The sequence below is a fragment of the Gigantopelta aegis genome, chromosome 8, assembly GCF_016097555.1.
Source record: "Gigantopelta aegis isolate Gae_Host chromosome 8, Gae_host_genome, whole genome shotgun sequence".
In the NCBI taxonomy this organism is placed as follows: Eukaryota; Metazoa; Mollusca; class Gastropoda; order Neomphalida; family Peltospiridae; genus Gigantopelta; species Gigantopelta aegis.
In genome coordinates, this window is record NC_054706.1 from 79,823,251 (window position 1) to 79,850,273 (window position 27,023).

At 39.9% G+C, this 27,023-nt stretch overlaps 3 protein-coding genes and 1 long non-coding RNA gene across 4 annotated transcripts in view; 3 read left to right on the forward strand and 1 right to left on the reverse strand.

Annotated features, from left to right (window-relative positions):
* Positions 1-5,231: 5,231 nt before the first annotated feature.
* On the forward strand, positions 5,232-6,114 carry LOC121378944. The gene is made up of 2 exons (XR_005958784.1): positions 5,232-5,851; positions 5,891-6,114. It is a non-coding gene; the product is annotated as an uncharacterized LOC121378944 (long non-coding RNA).
* LOC121378942 lies at positions 5,442-13,435 on the reverse strand. The gene is made up of 4 exons (XM_041507336.1): positions 13,299-13,435; positions 11,382-11,620; positions 7,374-7,566; positions 5,442-6,373 (listed from the first exon to the last, which is right to left on the reverse strand). Exons 2-4 carry the CDS (start codon positions 11,597-11,599, stop codon positions 6,185-6,187), a joined length of 600 nt encoding a protein of 199 aa, XP_041363270.1. The 5' UTR covers positions 11,600-11,620; positions 13,299-13,435; the 3' UTR covers positions 5,442-6,184.
* A 2,190-nt stretch (positions 13,436-15,625) lies between these two features.
* On the forward strand, positions 15,626-19,894 carry LOC121378943. Its single transcript, XM_041507337.1, has 4 exons — positions 15,626-15,771; positions 16,437-16,641; positions 17,696-17,888; positions 18,618-19,894. Exons 2-4 carry the CDS (start codon positions 16,439-16,441, stop codon positions 18,807-18,809), a joined length of 588 nt encoding a protein of 195 aa, XP_041363271.1. The 5' UTR covers positions 15,626-15,771; positions 16,437-16,438; the 3' UTR covers positions 18,810-19,894.
* Positions 19,895-24,305: 4,411 nt separating this feature from the next.
* The window catches only part of LOC121380127 (tubulin polymerization-promoting protein family member 2-like), an 18,521-nt gene continuing 15,803 nt past the window's right edge, over positions 24,306-27,023 (forward strand). Inside the window, exon 1 of the mRNA XM_041508908.1 lies at positions 24,306-24,881. The gene's annotated coding sequence lies outside the window, so the exon portion shown is untranslated. The remainder of the gene's footprint in view (positions 24,882-27,023) is intronic.

The following is a 27,023-nucleotide window of genomic DNA, read 5'->3' on the forward strand; positions in this document are numbered from 1 at the left end:
CGCACATACATGAATGTCTATCTCTTTGTAATGTCATAATACTAGTAAGTTAGACTCTTTTTTTTTTATGTCGCAGCTCTATGCTGTATTATCTAAACAGACAGGGTAATCTATAGGCTTTGACAACATATATTAAATGTTTATAGTAACAAGATAATATTATGCTAAACCAGTGGGGAGCTCTGCCTAGTTCCGTTTGTTTAGTGGTGAAAACATTTAGCATAAACCTAACATCATACAATAAGTGGCAGTTTTTATAAAGAAGACTGATATGAAATGATTGAATATGCATGCATGTTTAACAAAACCCCAGCACTACAATAGAGATCGGCTAGATTACGTTTTTAGAAAATGTTATAGGGCGCACCTTCATGAACAGAATAATCATGCATAACATGTAGTTTACGGATGGGGGTTTCTGGGTTCGTTTATTAGTGGTAACTCCAGTCAATAGTGAGAACCGCCCACCAAATGTCAGGTATGCTCCAACACAGTGTTTCGTCACGTCTACAACTTATATTTGCCACAATACTAGTTTTTAACGAATTTCTACTTGTCATATAAGAAATTTTGAATTTTGTATTGATTTTTATATTTGGAATATTTTAGTGCGCCGATAGGCCGAAAAGAGTGCGAAACAATATAAGCGCACGCGTGTTTACATTTAACTTGTATAACATTCCTCAACACATTATATTTTCACTATGACCTAAATGTGAATTTTTTGTAGTTACAGATCAGTGTGTGTAGTGTATTCAATGTTCTATTTACCTAGCTTGTTATTAAAGACACTCGTCCTAGCTTTTAGACGCTGCAAGGTTATTAAAGACACTCGTCCTAGCTTTTAGACGCTGCAACATATTTTCGAATATTGCAGCTTTTTTTTACCGTTAACTTACACATTGTTTACATTTTAAAAATTAAATTATCAAATTGTAGTCAATTCAACATGTAGTAGCTAAAAATAGATTTTATACCAAACAGAAAACGCACGTACCTCTAAAACTAGTGTCCGCGACTTTAAAGAATCTTTGAAAGTAAAGTTAGTAGGCCTACTACGTATGTGTAAGATTTACTGTGGGAAAACTGTATTTAGTTAGTTCTCATGAACCACCGCGAGAACAGCGGTAACATTATGTTACCTTACAAACAAAACAAAAAACTTTATTTAGTTAGTTCTCATGAACCACCGCGAGAACAGCGGTAACATTATGTTACCTTAAAAACAAAACAAAAAACTTTATTTAGTTAGTTCTCATGAACCACCGCGAGAACAGCGGTAACATTATGTTACCTTACAAACAAAACAAAAAAAAGAAGAAGAAAAAAGACGTTTTGTTAATGTTTTATGTATGATGTTGAATGATTGAGTTTACACCAGTTTTTATCACTTTCAGATTTAAAGTAATAATTTGTCAGATTGTAATAAACACTTTTCCGACGTTAAAGGGACTGACTGATATTTTTAGCTATTACAACTTTTTAACCGTTAAATTACACATTCCAACGTGTTTCTGGTTGTCCCTATGTTTGTAACACCGGTAACTACAATAAATGTTACACGTAACAGAAAAGGTACGGACCTCGGGCTCTAGGGTCAATAACTTTAAATTATTTTCTAGCTTGAATCGTTTTCAGACTTAAAGTTAGTTTGACACTTTAATTAACTTTCACATTTGAAATCACGATAATACTTATTTATATAATTGGATATCTCTGTTAGTCTTGACGTCATTTTAAGGCTTTAACTAGCTATTATAATAGTTTCTGGAACGAGATCGTTTTTAGATGGTTTTTCTGACAGGAGTCTGAAGAAAATCAGTCGCTAGAGCAAGCTGTAATTTTCTTGAGACGAGTGTCAGAAAAAACCCATCTACAGAAGGACGAGTTCCAGAATACGTTTTCTCGTTTTCAGACCAATAGTTCTGAATCATTTTAACTATTAGCTAAAAGATGAATGTCAAATAGCATAAAATATTGCTTTTACGTGGGTTTTTTATGATTATGATTATTACTATTATTGTCATCATACACCCTCTGTGCCTAAAACAGTGTAATTTGTTAGTATAGGTATAGATTTTAATCAGTAGCTATTATTTATATACATATCTTACTTTATGTTTCTGTTGCTTGACTTTCATGTTCATGTTTTTCACCATAGGCTGATTATTATTAAATTTCATTTTATTCACTACATAGTGCTGTGTTTTTCTTCATACACGACTGTCACCGAATAGTGATCACTCATCGCCTATTCACCGGGTGCAGTTGGTTTCTAAACACGTTCGAGAAAATTCCATTTGTCTGAAATCTGTATGCGTATACGTAATCCCTAATGCATAGAGTGATCGGACACATAAACGCGTATGAAGACCTCAATCTAATTAAAATTAGCTCCACTATTACATGTGGATCTAACAGCAGCCCTTTGGAGCTCATGTCCAGTTGACCTTTCATTCGACCAATCACAACCTTACTTGCAAAATAATGCCAGTGATTTGAAAAGAATTAGAAAAAATTCGGGATTATGCCGAGTGTATACGAAATGATTCGGGTAAATTACGAAGTATGCCGGAAATTAATTTCAATATAAAATTTTATATAAAATTCGTTTCAAGACGAAAAAACCCCAGTGATGGTATAGCTATAAATCTGTTTATACTAATATACAATCCAGAGTTTATTACTGCACTTTCCCCACTGTTTTTTTCAATGTTAAAATAGACCAACACGTTCACCTATTGCAAAAATAGCCTCGCCCGATATTTTTAGAATTTGTATGCTCCCGAGTAACGCTATAAAAGGCGAAGTGTAATTGGTCGATATTTAAATTGTTATCATTTTTCAGTTGCGCATTCTTACCTCGACCTTCAGACAATGAAGTTGTCTAGCGAGAACGTGGTGATTTCTCTCCCCCCCACCCTGGGGGCTGTGTTGCGTGTACTTGGCCCACTAGTCAAGTACCGCATTGAACACAATGGAGACAGTGCTGTTGTAACCTTGAGTTACGGAGCTACCAACTCATCAGGATCGAAGAGGAGGAACCGGAGGCGGCGACCCAAGACTTCGCAGGGGGGACCAAACCTAGCGGCTCAACCGCCAGGAGCGGTCCCACCTGCCCCGAAGAGGAAGATCAGACCAACGGGAGCGAGACAGGGTGATCCAAACCCGGTGGCTAAACCACCGGGGGCGGTTCACTCTGCGCAGCCGCTCCCAGTTTCTGACCGGAAGCACTCGCCAGGAGCGGAACAGGGGGGACCAAAGCTGTCAGCTCCACTGACAGTGGCGATCCCTCCTGACGACCCACCTGCTGAGATGGAAACTGGACACGTCATCGTGACGGACCCCCCAGCGAGCCCACAAGCGCCTTCCACTGATGATGTTGTTGCCGACCCTGCAGCCGGAGGGGAGTCCAAGAGGAGGAAGATGTCAACGGTTTCCGAACCGGGGACACTCGACCAATCCAAATGGACTATCGTATGTGAAAACATCCCATCCAAATGGCAGGGTTGTATCCACGGCGACTTCACCGACACCAACCAACTAAAGGGACTCTGGAATGAGAACAACTGGCGAAACCTACCCAACGGAATTGGGAAATACCAACTGCACTCAACAGGAACTGGCAACCAGATCCACGTGACTGCAAAACAGGACGGACTGTACAGGCAAGGACTCTTGATACCGGATATGACCAATACTACTATCCATCGTATCCTCAAGATAGTGCTGAGAGATATATATCCGGCAGCCATCTACAGGAATATCAAGGTCTTGATTGAAGGACTCCCCAACTTCAGGCCTGGACAGTCCATCACCTCACCATGAGTCCTGTTATACCAACCTCCTACCAACCTTTACCTCCGTGAGTACCAACCTTTTTTTTGGGCTAGTTAGACTTTAAACGTTTTGGAAGCAGTTCTAAATTCTTATGTTCATTTTTTTATAAGTAGTCTAACGCATTCTATTTTGGCGCCCGTTCAATTGCTCAAAATCACCTTAAAACTTTTCGGCCGAGCAGTCTTAACCATTTTTGGCTAAAATTTTAGAGTCCAGACATGTATCGGTATGCAGTACTCTTTGTAGACTTAGGTAAAAAACAGGCTTCACCGAGGAATCGAAATTCAGCCAATCAGAACACGGCTCCCACTCGGTGTTACTTCTTGTTTATGAAGTGTCTGCTAGTCGGTCCGCGCTAACTAAATGGCTTTTTTCCAAATTCCGCCCACTTCAAACTTACCCCCCCCCCCCCCCCCCCTGCTCCGGAGTCAGTCACTGGCGAAGTCAGAGGCTAATTCCGCAGTGGGCGTGCCTGAACCTTCGTGGATAGGGGCACGTAAATAAAGTTACCCATACCCATAAATTGTTATTTATAGATGAAATGTCACCTGGACATGGGAGTCCACGCAATGCTGTTAGATCTACTGGTAAACCAGTAGAGCAAATTTTAATTAGATTGTGAAGACCTATACACGGAATCTACTCAACCTATATTTGGATTTAAACTGATTATGTCTTACGCATAAGTATACGCAAACACATTACAGACAAATGGATGTTGTCCCTAAGTATAACAATGGGAAGTCTTTTCAGCATCTGATTGCCGTATTCGTATTCGTATCCGTATGCTGTATCGGATAATTCTTGCGTATGTGAGTTTAAGACCGTAACGTAATATATCGACATGATATATGCGAATACGTTTAACGCATAGAGTCGTCCGAAGTGCAGAGTCCAAATAAATCATTTCACAACAAACACTAGTAAGTTACGTGGATTCCGTGCATATGTTACCATGCCTATGTGTGTTTCCAAAAGTAGGAGTGTTCCTAGGAAAGAAAGAAATGTTTTATTTAACGACGCACTCAACACATTTTATTTACGGTTATATGGCGTCAGACATATGGTTAAGGACCACACAGATTTTGAGAGGAAACCCGCTGTCGCCACTACATGGGCTACTCTTCCGATTAGCAGCAAGGGATCTTTTATTTGCGCTTCCCACAGGCAGGATAGCACAAACCATGGCCTTTGTTGAACCAGTTATGGATCACTGGTCGGTGCAAGTGGTTTACACCTACCCATTGAGCCTTGCGGAGCACTCACTCAGGGTTTGGAGTCGGTATCTGGATTAAAAATCCCATGCCTCGACTGGGATCCGAACCCAGTACCTACCAGCCTGTAGACCGATGGCCTACCACGACGCCACCGAGGCCGGTGAGTGTTCCTAGGAGTCCATGGAAAGAATCAAAGGGCACGCGCAAGTTACGTATTGCCCGTGTATTTACGATGGCAAAACATACGGCCACAGTTATGTTTTTGTTTTTTTTAAATCACTTTCAGTGATTAACACAAAATCATCTCCAGAGGCGGCGCTCGGCATTCTAGAATGAATAATACATAACTCCAACCAAACAAAACAAAACAACAACACCCAAACAAACACTTCCATTTGATATTTTAAATTTTCATAACCATAGTAATACTATTCAATAAAAAATAACACATACAAACAAATGTAAATGTTTACAATTTCAAGATTAACATCATTCAAAATATAGCAAAACAAACCCAACAACAACAATAAACGAACAGACATAAAAAGCTACAAAAAAACCCTACATAAAATAATTAACGATTAAAAACAAGACAAAAAAGAAAAGTAAAAAGAAAAGTGTATCAATTAAAAATATTACTATTTGTACCAACATTGTAAAACAATATTACTTTACATAAATAAGTAAGACTATAAGATAGTGTTCTACAAAATTAAATAACGTATAAAGCACGGATTACAGAAGAACAAAAACACAAACTGCCACAATTATTTTGACGAGTCGTCTACTTGTAGGTGAATTGACCCTTGTATGGGCGAGTCGTCTACTTGTAGGTGAACTGACCCTTGTATAGCTGAACGTATCAATCACAAATTGCCACAACAGTATGGACGAGACGTCTAATGGTAGGTGCCCTGGCCTTTGTATTGTTGAACGTATCAATCACAAATTGCCACAACTGTATGAACGAGACGTCTAATGGTAGGTGCCCTGACCTTTGTATTGTTGAACGTATCAATCACAAATTGCCACAACTGTATGAACGAGACTTCTAATGGTAGGTGCCCTGACCTTTGTATTGTTGAACGTATCAATAACAAATTGCCACAACAGTATGAACGAGACATCTAATGGTAGGTGCCCTGACCTTTGTATTGTTGAGTGTATCCCGTGTGTGGGTCTCTGTATTCCCGCCCGCCAATGCCCTTACCGTGCCCCGAGCTGTCGAAGCGTTCCTTGTGGGCGCCAGTATATTTATGGGTGTCTGTCAGACGACTGGTCACACTGGCCGCCACACCTGATGCGTGTGCACCCTTCTGCAAGAAAACAATCAAATCCAAAACATTAGTTAAAGACACATATTATACTACTCAGCAATCTACGATATTTGAAGCTAAAGCCAAAAAGCTAATTTGAAAATCCTATAAATGCACGTATGTACAATATTTGTTGGTAAAGCCATAAAATTAATTTGAAAATGTATCAAATAAATGCAGTTCTTTAATGAATGTTCATTTTATTACTTTAGTATGTTGGCCTGTGCGCTAAACCTTGCTGTTCTTTTCCCATAACTTTTCTTAGTTGTTTTTGAATCTTTGGAGGGTACTGACATCCAATAGCCGATGATTAATAAATCAGTGTGCTCTAGTGGTGATTTAAACAAAACAAACCTTGGAGGGTACTGTCAGGTGATAAAATATCCGAGATATTACCGACTGTGCGTTTTGGCACAATATTTCAAACTGCTCAAGGGTACCACATTTGCACGCCTCGGATCCACAATTAGCATCTTCCAAAGATGCGAAAACCAGAATGAACAAATGTGCGTACAGAAATGCAAGGTTCCCAAAAAATGGGGGACTAGTTTGTTTGGCTAATTGAAAAATAGCTTCAGATTTTCTCACCAAATTCACCAAATTGCAAATAATTGTTTGTGTCGAGCTTAAGTAACATATTCCGAGACATAACTATAACTATAATTGATGATATTATGATTATGCAAAGAGAGGTTTCTATACCAGACCCGTAGTAAGAATACTTCGTGTGTGTATGTGTGAGGTGAGAAAGTGTGGTAGTAGTAGTAGTAGTAGTAGTAGTAGTAGTAGTAGCAGCAGCAGCAGCAGCAGCAACAACAACAACAGCAACAGCAGCAGCAGTAGCAGCAGCAGCAGCAGCAGCAGCAGCAGCAGCAGCAGCAGTAGTAGTAGTAGTAGTAGTAGTAGTAGCAGCAGTAATAGTAGTAATAGTAGTAGTAGTAATAGTAGTAATAGTAGTAGTAGTAATAGTAGTAGTAGTAGTAGTAGTAGAATCACTAACCACTGAGTGGTCTTTCTTGGACTCTTCTGCCACTTTCTTCATGAGCGCTTTCGCCTCCAGCTGGACTCGTTCATCGTCCCGTGGCGGCCTCTTGCAGTGTTCGTCCAGCTCAATACGACACGCCGCCAGGTCGCAGAAGTAGTCCAGATTGCAGAACGCACTTCGCTCTACCTTGCCGAAGTATGGGTCGCCCCTGAACATGTAAAATATTTTCATTGGTTAAAAAATCCCAACTAAAACAAACAACCCCCACAACAACAGCAACAACAACAAAACAAAAACCCTAAACACACCAAACACCCAGCAAACGCTAAAAAAAAAACCTCCTTAAAATAAACCCACACCTACCCTCAAATCCCCAACCAATCAACCAACCAAAAATAAAAAAAATAAAAAATAAAAAGAACAAAAACTCAAATGAAAGAAAACACCACTAACATTGTAACAATAACAATTAACAAAACAAAACAAAACAAAACAATACAATACAATACAATACAATACAATACAATACAATACAATACAATACAATACAATACAATACAAATACAATACAATACAAAAACAAAGATAACTCCCAAACAAAAAAAAACAAAAAAACTGACAAAAAAACTATACCAACAAATATAAAAAATTGTCCATAATATGACGTCAAAACAAGATGGCCACCAATATATATATATATAAAATTCGGTTATTTAGTGATATCTACTTATTTTCACTATTTCTAACCAATATAAGTATGAAAAATTACAGACAAGTAATAATAGCTTTGTATAGAAGGAATTATTGGACTTCACATGTTATCATGTGACGTCAAGACGTCATTTCACGACGTGCTTGACGTCATTTCTTTGCAATGTCATGTTCCATTGTATAGTAAGCATGTTGTTCATTTTAACCATTGTTAATGACAAAATTATTCACAAGCATTAATTTGTTTGTATAAAGATAATGCTGGACTCTGATGGAATACTCCCATGTGATTTAATGATGTCACATGTCTCTGTTGTTGAATACTCCCATGTGATTTAATGATGTCACATGTCTCTGTTGTTGAATTCATGTGTCACAGATATGGTCATGATGTAATTTGTTATGTTTCTCTACTTGTTGAATACTCCCATGTGATTTAATGATGTCACATGTCTCTGTTGTTGAATTCATGTGTCACAGATATGGTCATGATGTAATTTGTTATGTTTCTCTACTTGTTGAATACTCCCAGGTGATTTAATGATGTCACATGTCTCTGTTGTTGAATTCATGTGTCACAGATATGGTCATGATGTAATTTGTTATGTTTCTCTACTTGTTGAATACTCCCATGTGATTTAATGATGTCACATGTCTCTGTTGTTGAATTCATGTGTCACAGATATGGTCATGATGTAATTTGTTATGTTTCTCTACTTGTTGAATACTCCCAGGTGATTTAATGATGTCACATGTCTCTGTTGTTGAATTCATGTGTCACAGATATGGTCATGATGTAATTTGTTATGTTTCTCTACTTGTTGAATTCTGTGTTATGTTTTACTAACAGAAGGAATAAAAATTTTGCAAGTTTTTTTTTTTCATTTCGCTATCTAATTAGTTATAAATAAATTCTATGCCAATAATTGGCCAATGTTCATATTGGAAAATGAAAACCATTAATATATTCTAAATCTTAGGGCTGCACAAAGCAGAGTCGAAAAGACATTTTGACAAGGTCGTGAATCACTGCCAGATGCTCCATCTACATGATCATTCAGACGGCGGGATGACACTTTCTTCCTTCCCACTCCTGGCAGGAAGGCCATCGAACACTGGTGTCGTAAATATAAACCTGCATTTTAAAGTAAAACTTTGTTTTTTTTAACGACACCACTAGAGCACATTGATTTATTAATCATCGGCTATTGGATGTCAAACATTTGGTAATTTTAAAATATAGTCTTAGAGAGGAATCCCGCAACATTGTTCCATTAGTAGCAAGGAATCTTTTATATGCACTTTCCCACAGCAGGAAAGCACATACCACGGCCTTTGACCAGTTGTGGCGCACTGGTTAAGAAAAAAAAAAAGCCATCATAAAAGCAATCATGAGATCACCAAAAAACAAAGACAGCTACCATCTCCTAACTAGATAGCAGCAGGTCACTCTCTTTCGTCTCCGCACTGGACATAACAGGCTGAACTCACACATGCACACAGGAAGTTCCGCCTTGCCTCCTCGCCTATATGCACATGCAGTCAAGAAGACCAGACAACATTGCACATCCTCCAGAGATGTCCGCAGCAGCAGCAGACCAGTGAGGAGATCTGGCCTCACCAAGAATCTCTTGCTACCAAGCTCTATGGCAACAAGGAGGACCTAGAGAGGACGATGCCCTTCATCGTACGATCAAATTTAGAAGTGTAGTCAGCGAACGCAAAGAAGGCGCACTGGTTGGAACGAGAAAACCCAATCAGTTGAATGGATCCACCGAGGTGGTTCGATCCTTCGATGCAAGCACCTCAGGCAAGCACCCAACCGACTGAGTCCCGCCCCACCTGCATATTTAGACAGTTGTGTTCACATGCATTTATGAATCACAAAACAGTGATGACATAAGATGTTCTAGAAAGATGAGCACATCCTGCCCCACATGGTGGCAACGTTAAGCGTTTTGCCGTTTATCGAAACGACAAAATCGTATTCTCATATCAAAATCATATCTCTGTACAAGGCAGTCGAAAGGATGTTTTAGGTAAAGCCGTGATTGTTTCCAGGATCCACTATCAGATGCTCGCTATTAGAAGGACCGCCACTCCCCTAGGAGATCAGCAATAAGATGTTTCATCCCTCATGCATCGTCCGTAGGAGGACCGCCAAATCTTAGCGTTACACTAGCTTAGAAAACCCAAACTTGCAAACATTCGGGCAAAATTATCTTTCCATCATTGTACTCACAATATTATTTAATTCATGTAATAATGAACACTGATTCGTTTGCAATCCTATATTGGTGTGTGCTAGTAAATAGTAATACGAATCAACTTTGTTATCCAGATTCTGACAATATCTTATAATTCGTGCAAAAATCAACCTGCCCCAAATCCAATACCATCCCATCTCACACCCAAAAGGTGAACGTGTAATTGTAAGGAATATACGAAGCACACCAACGTTTTTCTCAAACTAGACCCAGAGACCCAAAGTACTCTGCAGTTCGAGAGCTAGACGGACATTTGGACGGTCATAGAGCTGTGGCAGTGTCATAACCGTCCAAATGTCCGTCTAGCTCTGTTACGGTCAGAGTACTAGAGCTAGGAGGACCCTCTGGGTCAGCGTAGAGTTCCGTGATGTGCAGTGGTTCCTAGGATCAATGACTCATAGTGGATTCATCAAATCCGTGTCCCATTTCAGGGACTGCGGAGTGTATTTAAAAGTGTGTGTCAGGGGGATGACCTGGGGGATGGACATTTGAAGGCCAAAAGGACACGAACTGGTTGGAGAGGATATTAATGCATTTTTAACCTTGTAGGGCACTATATATATTCTGTGGCCCTTACATTCCAACAACAGTGTCCTACCTGGTACTCCAAAAGCCGTGGTATTAACAATCCTGCCTATTAGAAAGTGCTTTCAAAGTAGCCAGAATACTCTGAACGTAAGAGAGCAAGACGGATATTTGGGTAGTTATTGACGGTCTCAAAACCACGCAATATATGTCTACGAGTCCTACCAATTTGGTACCAAACGGTGGTCAAACATTGCCGCTCTAATACAACAACAATCCTATGTTTGACGTTAAACACCTTTACATTGGTAATGTTCGAGCTCATTGATAACAAATATGTGACATATTAATCATTAATACACTCACTACAGAAAGAAACCCATCAGCACCGGGGCATCATTGAAAGGGCGAGCTGACGGGTTTCTTCTTGTAGTGTGTGTATTAGTGATTAATATGTCAAATCAGTGAACTCGAAAATGATCAGAGTACTCGGGCTACTTTCACAGATGTTGACCTTTACCTTGTTTTGACCTTGTGCACGGGGTACACGCTCGTCTCGCTGATCTTCTTGTACCGTTCTCCCAGGGAGTCTTTCAATAGCATCGAGATCGCTTTTTCGTTAGCAACGTTTCGTTCGCGGTCGGTCAACTTCTTCCCGGCCGCCAGCTCGATGAAAGTGTCGAACATGTCGGAGACTCCTTGCTGCGTCTCATCATCAACCGCGGAGGAAGACGCCATCGTGTTTCTTTTCCTAGTTACCTGTCGTACATTTAGTCTTAAAAGTAGCCTGAATACTCTGACCGTAACGTTAGTGTCAGACTACCAACTGTCAGCAGAAAGTTGGCCAATGTGTTGCTCTCACGACTTCTACGACTGTCCAGTTGCTAGTCTGAGCACTCTTACAACTCGATTCTCGTCGTATTGAACTTCTACGACTGTCCAGTTGCTAGTCTGAGCACTCTTACAACTCGATTCTCGTCGTATTGAACTTCTACGACTGTCCAGTTGCTAGTCTGAGCGCTCTTACAACTCGATTGTCGTCGTATACAACTCCTACGACTGTCCAGTTGCTAGTCTGAGCGCTCTTACAACTCGATTCTCGTCGTATTGAACTTCTACGACTGTCCAGTTGCTAGTCTGAGCACTCTTACAACTCGATTCTCGTCGTATTGAACTTCTACGACTGTCCAGTTGCTAGTCTGAGCACTCTTACAACTCGATTCTCGTCGTATACAACTCCTACGACTGTCCAGTTGCTAGTCTGAGCACTATAACAACTCGATTCTCGTCGTATTGAACTTCTACGACCAATTAGTTGTTAATCTGAGCGCACCCGTCGCAATTCGCGAGTTGGGGAAATTACAACGCAACCGTCCAGTTGGTCCATTCCGTCATGACAGTTGGTAGTCTGAACCTAGCATAAGAGAGCAAGACGCACATTTGGACAGTTATAATGCACTCCTCACGGTCAGAGAAAAGCCTGTATTAAAACTGTTCAATATGTGCCTACCATACAAAGTAATCAAAGATTCCCGCTCTAATATAACAACGCCATGTTTGACGTTAAATACGTTTACATGGGATCATTTTCGAGCTGTCCAGGGTTTTCTCTTACGGCTCAAGGATACCACACGGAGAAATTAGTTAATGCCGTTTAGAAGAAAAGTGTTAAAATTACAATATTACAATAATAATAGAAATGTGTGTGTGTGTATATATATATATATATATATATATATATATATATATATATATATATAGAAAAAACTCATTCAGAAATTATTGATTGTTTTGCAATTGAAAGATACATTTGCGGTGATACAGTAAGAATACATGTGCTGTTTTGCCCTGACCGCGAGGACAACATCGTATCTGTCCAAACGTCCGTCTCGCTCTCGTACGGTCAGAGTACTCATTTTAAGATTCACAAGACATTCAAACAGTTTTTCCGATTCATTGTCAGAGCGTACACTATTTTGCCGTCCATCTTTTCACACGTAGTTGTAAGAATAATTGTTGGAGTATTATTATTCCTAGTGAATACATTTGTTACATGTGATATGAAGAGATTCAATATTTTCAAAATAAAACAGATTTTAAGATGTCATTTTAAGTTTGGAGCATATCTGTATGAACACATTATTCACATTAGCATTACTACCAAACAGCTTTATAAGGTTGCAAACGAATCACTACGCATTTTAACATGGAGTACAACTAATAGTGTGGGTAGAAGGATGGAAATACATGGTACAAAGGTCTCAGATTATCACATTTTGCCCGAATTTCTCTCTCATTTTTGCCTGAATTCGAGGATATGCTCCAGCACTAGGGGGAGGGCAGTTCGCCCTGCCCCCCCCCCCCTCCCCCCATCTCGTACGCTTATGATCACTGTCTAGCATTCACCGTTAAACTTTTAATACATTTTATAACTTACCTACTAACTCGAGCTCACGCTTGGGAACGGTCGTTAACGTTCTCGCAACTGCACTGTGACGTCACAATGGTCCAAGTAACGTATGACGTCCGTTGCCTTTTTTGGCGATATGTATATTTTATTAGGCCACGGTGGCGGAGATAGCCTAGGGTATTTTCCGTATCACACATTGTGGGATACATACATCTTTGAGATTGATTAATGGTGACACACTGCGAGTTACGTCATCGTTCCTAGTCTTAGCTCTGTGCATTGTGACAACTCGTTATGTTGGAAGGAATTGTCCGATTGTTCACTGATGAAGTAAAAGTGATACACATAATCTTATACTCGTTCCAGTAGGAGATCGTTCATATTACAACTTGTGTATGTCCCATTGGAACCACACTGTGTAATATAAACGCTATCTCACGGGAATCAATCAATCAATCAATCAATCAATTGACTTGTGCTTACATCTATTGAAGGTTCAAGCACGATTGTCTTGGGCACATTATCCGAGATTTCTCGGTGGATGTGTCCAAGACACGGGTTAGTATTCTGTGTAAACCAACTTTTATCTATTTTTTTTCTTAGGTTTCGCTACACAGTTAACATCCAGGTGAGAGTTCATTCATCGTGATTGCAAGATAGTTCCTAATTATAACATATGTTGTGGTTGATATATTCACTTCTAGTATTTGAAAAAGTATTTAATGATTTGTATTTTTTTTTCAATGGTAAGCTGTTTGGCTACATTTTACCGCTGTTATTTTGACGTTTCGGGATATGGGCGTACAGTTAACCAAGTGGCCGGTATTAACAGGTGCGTGTGCAGATGGTGGGTTTCGGGGATTGAAATCCCTCCCTGCTCAAACAAATGTTCTTCTTTTTTCATACATTTTCCGGGGGAGCATGTGTCGACCCTTCCCCAATAACAAGGAACTAAAAGATACAGGTTTATACATATGGAGTTTCTGGTGGTGCAAAAAAAAAAAAAAAAAAGGTCCTCTTGGTTCATATTCGACCCCCCCCCCCCCCCAGGTCCAATTCACGCTACGCCCCTGCATAACGTCACTTGTCAGTCCAGACCCCTCCCCCATAACGTCACTCGTCACTAGACCCCTGCCTTCTAAACGTCTTGCACAGGCGCTACGTTAATCGGTTGCTGCACCACATGTACGGACAAACTCGATTTAAAGAGAAAATAAACGACGATATAATATAATATTATCTTCGGAATGGTACATGTCGTTAGTACCACCAATAACTCGTTCAGTTAACAATCGTCATCTGTAGGTGGTACATGTCGTTAGTACCACCAAGAACTCGTTCTGTTAACAATCGTCATCTGTAGGTGGTACATGTCGTTAGTACCACCAAGAACTCGTTCTGTTAACAATCGTCATGTGTAGGTGGTACATGTCGTTAGTACCACCAAGAACTCGTTCTGTTAACAATCGTCATCTGTAGGTGGTACATGTCGTTAGTACCACCAAGAACTCGTTCAGTTAACAATCGTCATGTGTAGGTGGTACATGTCGTTAGTACCACCAAGAACTCGTTCAGTTAACAATCGTCATGTGTAGGTGGTACATGTCGTTAGTACCACCAAGAACTCGTTCTGTTAACAATCGTCATGTGTAGGTGGTACATGTCGTTAGTACCACCAAGAACTCGTTCAGTTAACAATCGTCATGTGTAGGTGGTACATGTCGTTAGTACCACAAGAACTCGTTCAGTTAACAATCGTCATGTGTAGGTGGTACATGTCGTTAGTACCACCAAGAACTCGTTCTGTTAACAATCGTCATCTGTAGGTGGTACATGTCGTTAGTACCACCAAGAACTCGTTCTGTTAACAATCGTCATGTGTAGGTGGTACATGTCGTTAGTACCACCAAGAACTCGTTCAGTTAACAATCGTCATGTGTAGGTGGTACATGTCGTTAGTACCACCAAGAACTCGTTCAGTTAACAATCGTCATGTGTAGGTGGTACATGTCGTTAGTACCACCAAGAACTCGTTCAGTTAACAATCGTCATGTGTAGGTGGACAATTAAACATGGATTTCAAACTGATGTTGAAGACCAAGTCCAAATGGCCCCGCTGGCCCCGCTGGCGCCACTATTCGGCCCTTTCCGATGTGGCACACGATGATATGACCCCAACATGATGATATTAGTTAGTTCACCCATAGCTATTCATTGTCTGGCGTGTGTATTAAACACAAATACATAAGAGCAGGAAAACAGAAGAGCAAAGGAAAAAAATGAATAATAATAAAAAGACTATTTTTAATGAAAATGTAGAAAATGTCATCAAGAATTTTATTTATCTACAAAAAGTTTGAAAATGAATACATGACATATCGTTGTTACTATACATAACGTCACAGTCAAAGAAAAAGAACTACTCACGTGACGTGGATCATTATGACCTCACAATTGAACTACGTTAGCAACCGTTCTCCCCTGTCATCTAATTAAGAAGGTAAGCCATAGAGTTTTAGTCCACCGCACTTTTAAAAAGAGGGACCAGATTTAGCTCAGTCAGTTGAGGGCTCGCCTGAGGTGCTTGCGTCGCAGGATCGAAGCACCTCAGTGGATCCATTCAACTGATTGTTTTTTCTCATTCCAACCAGTGCACCACAACTGGTCAAAGGCCGTGGTATGTATTGTCTGTGGGAAAATGCATATAAAAAATATCTTGCTGTTCATGATAACATGTAGCGGGTTGACGTCCAATAGCCGCTGCTTAATTAATCAATGTGCTCAAGCGATGTCGTTAAACAAAACAAACAAACAAACAAACAAAATAAAAGATAGAATTTGATGAAAATTGTTCCAAAATGCATCAGCTATTAGTTAAAGCCGCTATTTGTTGGAAATACTGTTGGTGTTGAGGAGGGGATCACGATATGGAATGGAACTCGGTCTTAGCATAGCCAGGGTCTAATATAGGCTATTGGAAGAGGGGGGGGGGGGGAGGGTACCCACATTTGGGAGGGGGACAACACTGTCTACGAGTCGTGCTATGGGACGACAAAAATACAAAAGGAAATGATGACAAACAAATATGTGTGAGGGAGGGTGGTATGGTCCCTATGGTCGCCCTCTGTCTACGCCAGTGGAACTGTGTACACACGGTCGTTTCAGCCATGGTTGACGTAGACACGCAGCAAGGTCTCACATCCATGTTCGATACGTTTGTGGATCTGGCAGCAGGCAGGAAGGTACCCGACGATGATAAATATGTCGCGAACGAAAAGGCGGTCTCGATGCTGTTGAAAGACGCCCTGGGAGAACGGTACAAGAAGATCAGCGAGACCAGTGTGTACCCCGTGCACAAGATCAGAACAAGGTAAATACAGAATCAGGGCGGATCTTGGGGAGGGCTACAAGAGCCGCGCTCCTTCACATGTGTCCAGCAGTTTGGGATCGATTCCCATCAGGGGGCCCATTGGGGCTAATTCTTCTTCCAGCAAGTGCTTCACAATTGGTACAACAAAGGCCGTGGTATGTAATATCATGTCTGTGGGATGCTGCATATGAAGATCCCTTGAAATATCCCTTGAAAGACAGCTATGAAAGATAATTATATCCATGATTTATCTCGTGATTATGCCTATGATTATGTCTAACAAAAAGGGAACTAACTCTGTTCATCAGTTAAATTTCACAATCATATTGATATTTTGTGATTAAAACCTTTTAAAACCTATCTTGTTAATTTCACTATGAAACAAACAGTGTAAATATGATAGTGTAGTTTATTTATGATAAAATAATCAAATGAAAAACTTACACTTTCAACCATTTTTGTTCGTGTAAAATAATAGTTATCATATGCAGTCATGTGGGATATAAAATATACACCCTTAGTGCTGGACATTTTGACCGTGGGATGCGGCTAGCCTCGTCGCAGGTCAAAATTTTCACCACATTGGGTAAAACTTAAAACAAAAATCCTTTGACTGCATATGATGAATTCTTTAGTTTTTTCGCATTTTAAAAACAACCTAAATTTTAAAAATGAATTAGATAAATACTAAAAAAAACGAAAAAGAAAAGAAAGTCAACCCCCCCCCCCAACAAAAAAATAAAAATAAAATAAAAATAAAAATCAACAAAAACCCCAACATACACACACACACCAACAAAACCCCAACCCCAACAACAACCCAACAACAACAACAACAACAAAAACGGTCAAGCGAGCGACGCGATCGAACGTGAGACCTCCTGAACATGTTTCTGATGTAGACATGCACGAAATTAACCTTGGTAATCTCCATTTTGTGTCAACGTAATATGTCATCGTGCGACACAGTTTTACATCTTTTATTACTTTAATGTCACGAATGAAGGATCTGTGCGAATAAAGCCAAACTTCGGGTTTTATTTAACATTTTCAGGGGCGATCTGAACTTTAACTTAATAGAGCGAGACAAGTTCTGCAGTCTGGACTACTTCTGCGACCTGGCGGCGTGTCGTATTGAGCTGGATGAACACTGCAAGAGGCCGCCCCGGGACGATGAACGAGTCCAGCTGGAGGCGAAAGCGCTCATGAAGAAAGTGGCAGAAGAGTCCAAGAAAGACCACTCAGTGGTTAGTGATTCTACTTCTACTACTACTGCTACTATTACTACTACTACTATTACTACTATTACTACTACTATTTCTACTACTACTATTACTACTGCTACTACTGCTACTACTACTACTACTACTGCTGCTGCTACTGCTACTGCTACTACTACTACTACTACTACTACTACTACCACCACCACCACACCTTCTTCCCTCACACATACACACACGAATTATTCTTACTACGGGTCTGGTAACCTCTCTTTCTTCTTCTCATCATCATCATCATCATCATTATCATCATCATGATATCTTTTTCTGTTTCTTCTTTTTTTCACTTTGTCTTCTTTCCCTCGTTTTCCCTTCCATAATTAAGTATTGCAACAGCTTCTTCTTTATTAACATCATCTATGTTTCCCTCTTCTTCTCAAAACTATCTACAACAAACACTAGAATAACAAAAGAAAGACGCCGTGTTATAATGTCCACACGGAACATGATAGAGTTTTTGGGGACAGGGTCTAGCCAAGTCGATAGAGCGCTTTGGTCGCAGGTCGAACCTCCTCGGCGCACCCATTCTTTGATTGGGGTTTTCCCAACCGTGATACTAGTATGTGCTGTCCTGTCTGTGGGAAAGTGCAAATAAAAGATCCGTTACTGCTAATGAAAAAGGTAGATTGCTTTCTCTGACGATGATCAACGTGCTCTAGTGGTACCGCTAAACAAAACAAACTTTAACTCTTGCAGAAGAAAGCAGGGGCTTCAGGGACAGCCGCCAGTGTAACGAGCCGTCTGACAGACACCAGTAAATACACCGGCTCCCACAAGGAACGCTTCGACAGCACAGGACACGGCAAGGGACTCGAAGGAATGGAGTACAGGAACGCCTACACGGGGTACGCTCAGCAGGGTATGAGTCAGCCTTCCTACAAATACTAGTCATCTCCTCTATTCAGCAGCTTAAGAGTCAAGGAACCATCAAGTAAATCCATTCGTTCAGCATCTTAAGGGTCAAGAAACCTTCAAGTAAAGTCCTTTACTTAGCAGCTTAAGAGTCAAGACCCTTCATGTAAACCTCTTTGTGTAGCAGCTTAAGAGTCAAGGAACTTTCAAGTAAACCCATTTGTTCAGCAGCTTAAGAATCAAGGAACCTTCAAATAAACCCATTTGTTCAGCAGGTTAAGAGTCAAGGAACCTTCATGTAAACCCATTTGTTCAGCAGCTTAAGAGTCAAGGAATCTTCATGTAAGCCCATTTGTTCAGCAGCTTAAGAGTCAAGGAACCTTCATGTAAACCCATTTGTTCAGCAGCTTAAGAGTCAAGGAATCTTCATGTAACCATTTGTCCTTCAGTAATCTGTGTTCTTTCTTTACAGTTATCTTATTTATTTTGTCTGTATATACTTGTGTTGTTTAGTTGACGTAAAATAATATATCAATCTAATTAGGCAGTTTATTACACTAATTTATGACGTTTACAGAAAGAGTTCACTGTTACTTAATTTATCATTTTAGTTGAGTTCTATTATTATGTCAATCTGTCCATTGGCGGGTTTTTTCTGCGGCGCGGGCGCGTAGCTGGCGCACAACGCGGGAAACGGACGCGTCAAAAATCATTTCTGTGGTTATGATTAGAAGTGATTTCATATCCGCCTGTTTTATGTGTGTGTGTGCCCACGCCACGTCAAAAAACCGTACACATGGAAAACGAACTTTACTTGTATGTTATGATTTGTATTGAAGAGCGTTACCATGGTTGCAGTGATGATGTTAACTACCCAGTAGAAAACTCCACAATCCTACAGTAGGAATAACATTGATGGTATATTTTAATTATTGATTATTCCCAAGTGCCGCATTAGTGGTGACATGCATAAAAAATACGGTATATCCAAAATTGTTCTGTTCACAGGTGTTAGTGGTATTGCCTTATTCGAAATAACAATGTTATTACTATTTGTTATATTTTTATTTCATATTTGTTTTATATGTTGTATTAACTAAAGTTATATTGTATGTTTTAAATTTGGACTGGATTGTTGTTTTTTTAACACTTTATAGTGTTATTATATATATATCTATTAAAGATTTATGTCATCATATAAAGTTCAAAGCTTCATATCATGTCATTGATAGCTTTGCGAGTGAGACTGATATAGGCCTACTGATTGAACGTGAAAAACATAGACGTACGGGTTCCCGTTTTGTGCGTGTGTGTGGGGGGGGGGGGGGGGGGGGGGGGGGGGTGAGGCTAATTTTTGTTTGAATTAAACGAAAATGCCTGAATCTGGATTACAACATTTATTCATGTCAGCATCATTACCAAACAGCTATATACGGTTGCAAACGAATCACTACGCATTTTTATAGGGATTACAACTAATTTTGTGGGTAGAATGATGGAAATACATTGTACAAAGATATCAGGGGCCTAATTCACTAAACTCTCGCAACTTTGCGATCTCGCAGTGCAATGCTAAAAGACTCACAAAGAGGATGCTTTGTTGTCTAGCAGAGCCTAAGAGACCTTTGTGAATAAGGCCCCAGGTTAGCACATTTTGTCCGAATATCTCTATCATTTTTGCTTTTGAGGTTTTGCTCCAGCACTAGGGGGCAGTTGCTTCTCACCCGTCCCCCGTCTCGTACGCTTATGGTGGGAAGAGAATGTTTTTGGTGGGGTTTTTAAAACACGCCTTATACCGATATAAAATCGGCAACAGTTGCCTATCAGTTGTCTGACTTACGGTAAATACAACACTTGGTAAGGGAAGAAACCAGCTCGACATATAATATGTTACTTCAAGGAGTATCTCAAACACTCACATGACAACACACACCATTGTGTTTTATATTAGCAACAAAATTAACGAAGGGCAAGTAAATATTTTCGCCATTTTTTTGAAAATATAGTTTTTAAAATACAGCTTTTTTCGTTGTAAGGCGTTGATTTTGTGTCAGGTTATTAAAGTGAATGATTGAAACAACAATGTAAAGCGAACAACATGACAGGTATGTGTGACGAATCCTAACCGAATGCGCATTGTTTAAGTTTTCATATAGGCACCAAAACAACACCCCACCCACGTGCAAGATTGTATCACGGGTCAGGTTATAAGGAAACAATGTTTAGAAGTCGCCTGTGATTAAAACTCGCTCAAATAACATGACATTAAGAAATAATTACCAAAAGGTCTACGGTCCCTTAATGATTATGTTGAGTATATACCACTTGTTGGAATGGGAAATAACTGAGTGTTTCGCTAATGATTACAAATTCAGTTACCCATGTCACACGAGACGAAGGCTCTACCAGTGGGTTATACGGGTATATTCTCAACTATAATGGCATGAATATATTTCGCTGGTCTTTTAAGCAACTGTCCAAGAATTATTATTCAAATTATTTTATATTCAACGGTTTGCACAGATTTTGGATTCATGTTTTGAAAAACAAAGATCTGTTTGAGTACAATTAAGGCTTTACCCATACGATTTGACATCAACGTTGCCATAGCTGTTTTGCTGTGAAATATGTTTTATGAATTATTAATCATACGAACGCAACAAAGATCTCTATAAACGTTCTGTAAACGATGGCTTCCATATTCTAGTGAAAGGATCCATGTATTCAACCGAAGTGACGATTTCAGAACTGTTAAGACAAGATTATTTTTACGACCTCCTTAACTTTGAATTCATCACGATTTGGCGTTGCCTCAGAATACAGTGATATTAACAAAGAAGAAAAGGGAACGTCAGGATGCGCCTAAATGTCAGATCGTGGTAGAGAAACGAAGCCAAAGAATGCCTACATACAGCAGGACTCATCTGTTTAAGTCGCAGAAATCAAATCAATTCCGCAACTCACTCTCGCTATTATTGGACAATATTGACGTATCGCTGGGCAACATATTCTAAGAATAGCATCTAAGATCCGTGCATATTATTTATGTGAGTCTTGAAAATATAAGTCAGGCGTTGCCGCTCCTCGCCCCTCCACATAAGTAGAATAAATTTAGCTTTTTGGGGGAGGGGGTTCCAACCCCTCGAATTTTGCTTTTAAAAATATCAGAGCAGATTCTTGGTAATCCGCAAACAAAGTGCCATAGAGTTAAATGTGTTAAATACACGACGCGCTGCCACCATGACAAATTGGAATGAAATAAACGTCAAATACCCCTCCCTTTCCCACAACCGTCAGCTCCCTATTTTAACTGAGAGTGTTAAAGAAATCTTAAAGTTAATATAAAAACTAAAGCCTCGACATTTTAACTGAAAATAATATATCCCACGACCACAAACCTCCCTATTTTACCCATAAGCACTGAGGAATATGTAATTAACCCGTGTTGGACATATAGCTACACGCTATACCGTTAATTCGAAGGTCATAATACGGATGAGCAGGGAGAGTTGACTAAACGTCACATTTAGCGCGCCAAATCGCTCGAGCAGTGAATGAGTTGTGATTACACGCTGCTGCCCATCGATCTGTCGAATCCCGCCAAGAGAATTCCATCGCAGGAAGCAGTCAACAGAATTCTGAGATACCAGCTGGCAGATCAATACGGACGCCGCACACATCCAGCTAGGTGCCAACCGACCCTCGTTCTCGTCTGCCTGGCACGCGCCTGTTGACGACAAGGTCAAACGGTGGATAGTTCCGGTCATCCAATTACCGTTACCAATATGCGCTAGTATTTGCCATCTTGTATTGCTACTCTATTTAAATATCGGTTTTGTATGAAGGTTGAAGCAGCATTATGTTCTGTTTCATCGACAAAACACATCTATATATGCAACACAATCCGTTTATGATTAAACTATGTACCGTACTTTAAGATAGAACGCGTATTAATCTTAAAACGTATTAGCAAACGTAATTATGTGCACGTGTCAAGTGGTTGACTGCTTGTATACAATACACTGATGTATTGACACGGAGACAGAAACATTTCAAAACAATACATTTCTTAACATGAATAATTTTCAAGGGCGGTTTTATTTTAACAACACCTGGGTCAACATACATACCTGTTTGTTAAATGAATGAATGAATGAATGAATGTTTAACGACACCCCAACACGAAAAATACATCGGCTATTGGGTGTCAAACTATAGTAAAAAAAAAAAAAAAAAAGTTTTATTTAACGACCCTTTCAACACATTTTATTTACGGTTATATGGCGTCAGACATATGGTTAAGGACCACACAGATTTTGAGAGGAAACCTGCTGTCGCCACTACATGGGCTACTCTTCCGATTAGCAGCAAGGGATATTTTATTTGCGCTTCCCACATGCAGGATAGCACAAACCATGGCCTTTGTTGAACCAGTTATGGATCACTGGTCGGTGCAAGTGGTTTACACCTACCCATTGAGCCTTGCGGAGCACTCACTCAGGGTTTGGAATCGGTATCTGGATTAATCAAACTATAGTAATGCAAACAAATAAAGTGATGATCAACATCAATATAAAAATTCAAGATTTAAATAAAAACACAGTGTAAAGAACTGTGCAAAAATACAAATATCACAGATAGATACTAACTTTTATTCAAAATTTTAATTGTATTCCGAAGAAAACAAGGGGATTTGTGCTGTATTGGCCATTCTCAAAGAGAATGTTACACCCCTGCACCACGGTGAGGTTACAGCACGCGCAAGGGCTTTGTTAAATACAAATAACAATTCTTTCTTCTAGTCTTCGTTGCTGTTTTCTGTTGGCACTCGATGCGATATGTAAATGATATGCGCGTGACTAATGTGTTCGCGAGTTATGAGTGCACGAGTAATACGTGCATGAGTAGTGTTTGTGTGAGTGATGAGTGCGTGAGTAATATATACGTGAATGGTGAGTGCGTGAGTAATGTTTGAGTAATACCTGCGCGAGTGATGAGTGCGAGAGTAATGTTTGCGCGAGGAATGTGTTTAATGTATGTGCGTGAGGAGTGCGTGCGTGAGTAATACGTGCGTATGTGAGTAATGTGTGCGTAAGTAAGACATGCGTGAGTGATGAATACGTGAGCAATGTGTTCGTGAGTGATTGATGTTTTCGTGAGTGATGTGCGTGAGTAATGTTTGTGGTGAGTAATGTTTGTGGTGAGTGATGAATGTGGTACAACATGGTGGGATGTCTAAAGATATGAGAAGTGCTCGAATTATTTTAACCATTTCCATAACAGAAATAACACTGATCGCAAATCGCTATCCACCGAAGTCATTCAGGCAAACTATTTTTCCTCACCCCTGTTCCCTTCCATCTTCGTTGAATACCTCCGACCACTAGATGCTAGATTGTTCTGAGGTAACATGGCGCACTTATCTGTGAGCGCACAGTGGACGATATATTAAATAATCTCTAAATGAGGGCGCCTCATTGGTTAATCCCCCCTCCTCCCCTAGGAGTGACACCGTATTCTAGTGCCCAGCAAGACTTCACATTTCCTGGTTTCTTATCGTGTGTGTTAACCCACTATCTGACGTGGTTTTAACTTCCGTTAGAAGTAGTGCAAGACGGATCTGGGAGATATCTTTATTGCCACAAACTCTGGAACGGTGAGATAAAATACAGAATTCCTGATTCTGGTGCGTACGGCAGTGGAATACCGTTTGTAATTAACTAGATAAAACCAGTCACACCTTTAAAATTAGCGTCATCTCTACTGAGAAGTTTTTATATTCTACCAAAGCGATATGACAATGGACGATGATGGGTTGACAGTGAGTGCCGAACAGTGTGTTAGATAGCAGTTGACTGGTATTGAGCGACACACATCGATTTGAGGACGACCGGTTGTGTGCACTGTCACTCTTGTCTGTTACAGTGGCTTTTGTCATCTGTTGAAACACCAGACAACGGGTGAAAACAAAAGTAAAGTTATTACATGTTTACACTGGAGACGACGCTATGAATTTCACAGAGATTTAGCAGGGCACACACATCGGCGGACAGTGCGCGATTTCCAACCAGCATTACACTCTTGGAAAGCTACAGTTCAAGTTAAGAGGTAAGTAGAGAGAGAAAAACAAAACACACCAGAATAATTTGTTTAACGACACCTCAGCACATTTTAAACTTAAAATATTTAGTGTATATTTGACTATTTCGAACTTGGTCGCGAGAAAGGAAAATAAAAAACCCGCTGCCGAAAAATCAGCAAGGGATCTTTTGTAAACACTTTCCCTTAGGCAGGACAGCACATATCAAGGTCTTTTATTTCCAGTGGTGGGTCACAGTTTAGGACAAAACAAAAAAACTAAAGTCCACCGAGAGTGTTTGATCCCGCTACCCGCAGCGTCCCGTAGCGCGCTCTACCCACAGGACTACATCCCATCCCGAACATAAATACAGACGACAATAACTTTTATTATTAAATGTAAACTTGTACACTGATATAGCTGTACTGTATTGAAGTTTGTGAAATACGACCACAGCGCTATGACCAATGTGAACTTTCCATTCATGCATTCAGAATGTGTAATGCAGTGGTAAAAAAGCAATTTGAGAAGATAATGTCAGATCAGATGTGTTCATCCAAGTTTAAAATTAACTATTTTGAATAAGTCAGAAGATGCCGCATTAAAGTGTTTTCAGTAAATGCATGGTAACGTTTGGATATATCGCAGTACTGACAGGAAGTTGCCTGACCTAGATCCAGTAATGTATGTGACTATCATAACACACAGACTTTCGTGTTTACACGTCGACATTTTAACGTGCAAAATTAAGTCAAATTTCTGGACATAAACTAGACCTACGTCTTTGCGCACTATGCAAGCACGAACGTCCAATATGACTGGGTTTATGTTCGAGTATGAATATATTTTCGTATTTCATTCTGTCATTTTGTAGAAATGTCACGGCCATTAGTGTGTTCTGTTTACAATCGATTAAATAGTGAAGATTCTTAGCCAGTGGAACGAATTACATTTCTATAAATTCGACTGATCCTATTTTAAACAAATATGAGTTGATCAACATGTGGATCGATCAAAAACCGTGTTATATGAGAAACTATTGCATTATATTTCAGGAAATTAGTCATTCTAATTCGTGGTCAGTGATGTATGCGCAGAATGCTGGCTGAATTCATTAGAGTGTTTCTGTGGAGAATCCCAGAATCCTGATATTTACGCTTCGATCAATGGCCGCGCGTTGCTATTTACAGAGCTGACTATTTGGTTTGTAGTATCGCGCTAACACAGGGCCGTAGCTGATGTCCTTCTTCTAGTTAGGGGAGGGGCTCATATTTTAGTGTTTCTCTGTTGACTATATCAACAAAAGGGGGAGGGAATGAAGTGGTAGAGCGTTCGCTTGAGTAGCGATGGGTCGCAAGATTGATTGCCCTATGTCAACTCGTTTTCTCCCGTTCCAACCAGTACCCGCGACTGGTACATCAAAATCCGTGATATACCACTTCCAAGGCTATGGGAAAGACGCTTTCGTTTGATGTGTGACGGCAGCGGGTTTCCTTTCTCATTTTCTATCAACATAAGCATACTTTAGACACCAAACACCAATACTTTAAAATGTGCTGCGATGTTGTTAAGGAAATATTCCTTTTGTTTCTTCTAGATAAGGGTGAGTTGGGGGGGGGGGGGGGGGGACAACGAGCGTATCATCGGTATCTCTATTTATTATAATAACAAAAGCTGGTGTGGTTCGTCTTCATTAACAGAAATTAGAACTAAAAGATAGAAACCCAGAGCATTGTTTACCCAGTAATCCTGATACTTAGGTACTGTTCTGACTGTAGAAAAATGCATATAAAAGACCCCTGGCCGTTAACAGAAAAATGTAGCGGGTTTTTCTTGAAGACGTCGAATGTTTGACATCCAATAGCCCAATGTGGAATGTTTGACATCCAATAGCCCAATGTCAAATGTTTGACATCCAATAGCCGACGATTAACCGAACGGTTAAACAAAATATATGTTTTTAAAACTGATGCTTGTTGTAGACAACTTGTGATGAAAGGTACCGAAAGTTAAAGTTTATTTTCTTTAACAACACCACTAGAGCATATTGATTTATTAATCATCGGCTTTTGGATGTCAAACATTTGCTCATTCTGACACAGTCGTAGAGGAAAATCGCTACATTTCTTTCCATTAGAAACAGTGGATCTTTTTATGCATATCCATATAGA